This window comes from Temnothorax curvispinosus, unplaced genomic scaffold (genome assembly GCF_003070985.1).
Source record: "Temnothorax curvispinosus isolate PA1 unplaced genomic scaffold, ASM307098v1 QBEX01007835.1, whole genome shotgun sequence".
Classification (NCBI taxonomy): domain Eukaryota; kingdom Metazoa; phylum Arthropoda; class Insecta; order Hymenoptera; family Formicidae; genus Temnothorax; species Temnothorax curvispinosus.
Genome location: NW_020217615.1, coordinates 1 through 5,249, shown reverse-complemented (window position 1 = coordinate 5,249; position 5,249 = coordinate 1). Strand labels below are relative to the sequence as shown.

The window sequence follows — 5,249 nt, the reverse complement described above, 5'->3', positions numbered from 1 at the left end:
ACTTTTCACGGCGAAAATGTCAACCAGTCGACTTCTATCTCAACGCCTAAGCCTCGAATTAATATCTCGTCGCGGTAAAACCTGCTTCGAAGGACGAACAAGGAATTTTGTTATTTATTGACGAAAAGAAAATTTCCCGTCGCCACGAGGGACTCTTCCTCTTTGATGAAAAAGAAAACACTTTTCACGGCGAAAATGTCAACCAGTCGACTTCTATCTCAACGCCTAACCCTCGAATTAATATCTCGTCGCGGGCAACCTGCTTTGAAGGACGAATAAGGAATTTTGTTGTTTATCGACGAAAAGGAATTTCCCCGTCGCCACGAGGGACTCTTCCCCTTTGATGAAAAAAAAAACCGTTACTTTCCCCCGAATCTCTCGCTAACAGATATCGACTTCAATTTTCGCAAAAAAAATTTCACAAGTTTTCTTTCTCGATAAGTCGTCGTAATGTGCCGGAATCTTAAGATCGTCTTCGCGGTTCGTGTGAAACTCGAGAAAAAGCGTCTTATATACGTGCCTTTTCGTTAGAGATTTGTTATCTCGTGTCTTTCAGGCGTAAATCAGTTGGAGGCCTACGCGGCGTCCTCGGGGTCGTCCGGGACGCCGGGCCAGCTGCCCCTGACGAGCTTCCGGGCGCTTCCGGCCAAGAGCAACCTGAAGCGCAGATTGACCGACTGCATGGAGAGCGACGAGTCGCGGGGCAACGTCGACGAGCCCCTGAAGAAGAAGCGCAACATCCACTTCGACGCGGTGACGGTTTATTACTTCTCCAGGGCGCAGGGCTTCACCTGCGTACCTTCCCAGGTAAGTCCGAAAATTAGGTCCCTCCTTCCCGTCTGGCCCTTTCAGCTCGCGGACAACGTTTGTGCTAACATTTCGCGATATGTCTTTCCTTTATGTCTATAGTCTGACTGCCTCGCTACACTTGCAAAAAATGGTTCGTTGAATGCCGCATATTTAATTTCGTATATTTTTTTATTCCAATTCAATTCTATTGTTCCGGTAGAGTATGAATATGGAAAATGTATTCATTTGTCTGTTTATTCGCTATCGTTCACTTTGCAATCAATACGCTTCGTGCATTGCTCGTTATAAAGCTTCTAATTGTCTTCTCACATATTAATTATTTATTATTGTTTATTTACTTTTTCACCATTTTCTCTTTTCCTTTATATTATATAATCGCGCATAAATCATCGAGGCAAGAGATATTTTTTTATTTCACTATGTCTGCCGATATCAAGATTTTATTTATACGGACCGGGAGAGAATGACTAACAAGCGTCCAAAGTTATTTATATGACGGAAAATCTTGCCGTCATTTGTAAAACCACCTCGTGAGCGCGATCGATTTTATATGTATATAAAGATACGATCAATCCTTCTTTCTTTCAATCGCGTTCACGCGAGACAACTCCTCTTTCAATTCCTCCCTCTCTACCTCGCGTCATTTATAATACCATTCGATAATACCACGATAATATTCGCTATCAAATTTGTATAAGACACCGTCGATTCCCTTTTCCTTTTGTGTGCCATTACTTTACAATAAAATTTTATGGCATCGTGATATAACGTTACTTATTAGTTCCACGTAAGGTTTCAGCCAGTAGGGAAAGAAATGAACAAATTTTGTTTACCGATCTGACGATAATAGCGTAATATCATTCATATTTTATTGCTGAGTTTATTTTTATTTATTTGTATATCACAATTATATTTTATTATTATCATTATGTCTATTATTATTTCGATTTGTAAATTCATACAAGTTTGAAGTTTATAAAAGTAGGATGACAAAGAGTCCTTTTTTTATCATCGATATACGTTATTATCAATATACGCTTGTTGTTCTCTTACTGTTTGTGTTTCGAAAGCTCAATTCCGATCATTGAATACGTAAATATACTCATGGTGTTTGTGCGGATTTATGCAAAAGAGACGCGAGAGATCGATCCACCCGGTTATAGGGCGGCAGCACTCTGGGCATGAACGCGACGCACACGCACGCGGAGAGGTTCTCGTTGTCGGAGCACGCAGCCGAGCAGAGGCGGATTCACCGCGCGCGACTAGCGCAGTTGCGCTCCGAGCGCAATTGCGCGACCAATTGCGTGACCGAGACGGCGTCGAGCTCGGAGGACCCGAGCGACGACACCGACGAGGAGCCGAGCGACAACGAGGAGCTCGACATCGACAGCTATTACTTCCTGCAGCCGGTGCCCACGTGGCAGCGCCGGGCACTTCTCCGGGCCGCCGGGGTCCGGAGGATAGACGGGGTCGAGAAGGACGAATGCCGCGATATCCGCGCCAGCAGGGAACACTGCGGATGCGGCTGCAAAGGATACTGCGATCCCGAGAGCTGTCCTTGTAGCAGGGCCAACGTAAAGTGTCAGGTGAGAAAGAGAAAGAGAGAGAAGAGTAGAATAGAGCAATTGAAATTTTGGAATACGCCTATCACACAGTAGACTCATACAAGCATGAAATAATGAAGATGATAAGAGATAAAAAAAATATATATATTTATACATATATTATAGTATAAATATATTTAAATATATATATATATGTATATATATATATATAATATTATACATAAATCTATACTTGGAGAGCTTTATAAAGCAAGCATACAATTTGTGTATTTAATTTAATTTCACAATGTTATCGTAAAAAGCTCCACACGACAAATCTACATTATTCTCTTGTTCTAATTATTATTAATGTTATTGTACAGAGAGAAAAAAAGAGAGAGAGAAAGAGAGATTCGCAGAACACAAGTAGAATTAACATTCTACTTTTATAAATGAATTGAATGATTCAATGTGATAATTTAGAAGAAAAATGACATTTACGATTCGAGCTGGATCTTGGTAGTCTAATAATATTTCTGTGTGTATTTAGTACATAGTATAACATATTTTGCAACCTAGTAAACTGCGCACCAATTAATTTGTTGGACTTAAAACACAGTTTCCATTGGAATAGTAAAATATATATAACATGTATCTCCTTCCTAATTATAAATATTATTAGGCTATCAAGATCCAGCTCAGATCGTAAATAATATTTTTTTTCTAAACTGATTGTATATCAAACGGTCTTGTTTCCCTTTATATCGCGATAATTTGGCTATCTGGTTTCTAACGAAACGTTTTAGAAGGAGAGAGCACATCCTTCAAATATGTAAAATTTAAGAAACTTTGATTGAATGCGAAATGAAAAATTGAAATCTTCTAACCTCCTTTTTAAAAACTCACGAAAATTCGTGTAAATTTAATATTCTCCAGTTTGAGCTCAATGTATTAATTGGAGATTAATCTGTCAAAATTTTCTAAGACCGCCGTTGAATTGAATTCTTCCGACGATTAATCTTCCTGTTTGTTAACACGTTCTACTCACAATCAGTTCAGATCAGTTTAACTGGATAAGCTGAAGGATTAACGGGTAAAGCTTGGGATCGATCTTTCTTTACCTGCAAAAAAAGACCGATTCAGAGAAATGTTAAACGATTTTTCATTGTATTCGGTTTCCAGGTGGATCGACCGGGTTTCCCTTGCGGCTGCACGCGGGACGGTTGCGCGAACAGCACAGGCAGGATCGAATTTAACCCTGTGCGGGTGCGAACGCATTTCATCCATACGCTGATGCGATTAGAGTTGGAAAAGAAGCAGCGCGAGGAGGACGTCGGCGGCGATCACGATCATCTAGTGGACAATCAGGGACAAGGTAGGGGTGCTCGTTCCCTGAGAGACATCGGTTCCTTGGGAATGGACGCTACCGTGGGCGGCGACGCGTGCGCGATCCCGGGTACGGGACCCGGGGGAGGTGGCGGATTCACGACCTTGCACTACGAGACGGGTCACGAGAGTGTCGGAGCTGGCGTGGCTGGTTGCCAACCGGAAGTGCCCGGCACGCGGGAGGACAGTCTGGACTTGTACGCCATCAGGGACGACTGTTACGCGAGCGAAGACGCGGTGGATAGCAGCCAATCGGTCGTCGTGCAACGGAAACTGCACCCGGAATTCGGCCAGGCCTTTCAAAGCTTTTCGCCCGGCGTGCAGAGCGGCGGTGCCGTTAACGGTGGCGGTGGTGCTGGCAATGGCGGTGGCGGCATGAGCTTCCAGCAATCCTCGTATCAGGACTACGGATACGCGAGTCTACCATCCTCGTCGCGGTTCCAGCCGCCGCAGTTCCAGTCACCGCCCAATCCGGCCGCCTTCGCGCACTACGGGCCCTACGGCGGGCCCCAGGACACCGCGGGCACCGGTCTTCAGGGTGGCTGCGCCGGCCAGGTGCACCAAATGCAGCCGCAGCCGTCGCAGAGCCAGCAGCAGCAACAGCAACAGCACTCGTCCTACGACGTGACGGTGTTCGCGCAGGATGACGCCACGAGTACCGCGCAGTACACGAATCTCACCAACTCGGTGCAGCCGATGAATGCGACGGTGGTGCAGCAGATGCAGAACAAGCTCGAGCCCTTCTCGGAACTCCTTAGCGGCAGGTATTCGTACTACGGCGAGATGCACGAACCGCAGCAGCACCACAGTACTTACGGTACTCACGGCAAGGTCGCGGAGATGATGGAGCCCGGTCAGGTCACCAGCGAGCAACAGCCCGATGGCGCGTCTGAGGACTGCGACGAGAACTTCGGCGAGATCATCAAGAAGTCCATGGTCGAGACCGTGTCTGCCTAGGATAAAGAAAGCCTATCTCGCGGGGAACTGTAACCAGGACAAGTACTGAGGATGCTCAGTGCGCGCCGAAAGATCGCTGCTGATCTTTTCAAAATCGGGAGGGTGAAGCCCTTTCCTGCTCGCGCGATGAGCTCGAGAACAAGGAACTGGGCTCTTAGCGCTCGACAGTTCGTTTCCCTCGAGCTCTTTGCCCAGGATCGTTTGGACAACGGACTCCGTTGAATATGGAGACACTCGACGCACTCCGTGAACGATCTTGATGGCTCGGTTTCTTCAAAGCCTGGAAGATCGAAATATTTCGGATCTCTTCCAATTTTGCGATAATCTCGAAAAGGAGGACTTCGAGGACAACCTAGACAGAGGAGGAAACTCCGAAATTGTTCACTCTCCCATGCGATACTCGAACAGGGGTGAACGTAGCGCCCTCCGAGGGAGATGGAAGATCTTCCGGGGCCAGGGCATCGCGTTTTTGAGAGATCTCGCCCAGAGATCGTTAGGGAATTTTATGGCTACGACGTGTGCGTCCGCCCGGGATGGAGAGACTCGCGATGT

General features: G+C 46.0%; 1 protein-coding gene across 1 annotated transcript; it reads left to right on the top strand.

Annotated features, from left to right (window-relative positions):
* Window positions 1–531: 531 nt before the first annotated feature.
* LOC112457541 lies at window positions 532–5,243 on the top strand (the record flags this gene model as incomplete). The annotated part of the gene is made up of 3 exons (XM_025020677.1): window positions 532–807; window positions 1,974–2,396; window positions 3,537–5,243. Coding segments are annotated over 3 exons (1,860 nt in total), but the record flags the coding sequence as incomplete, so codon positions are not given.
* Window positions 5,244–5,249: the final 6 nt, after the last annotated feature.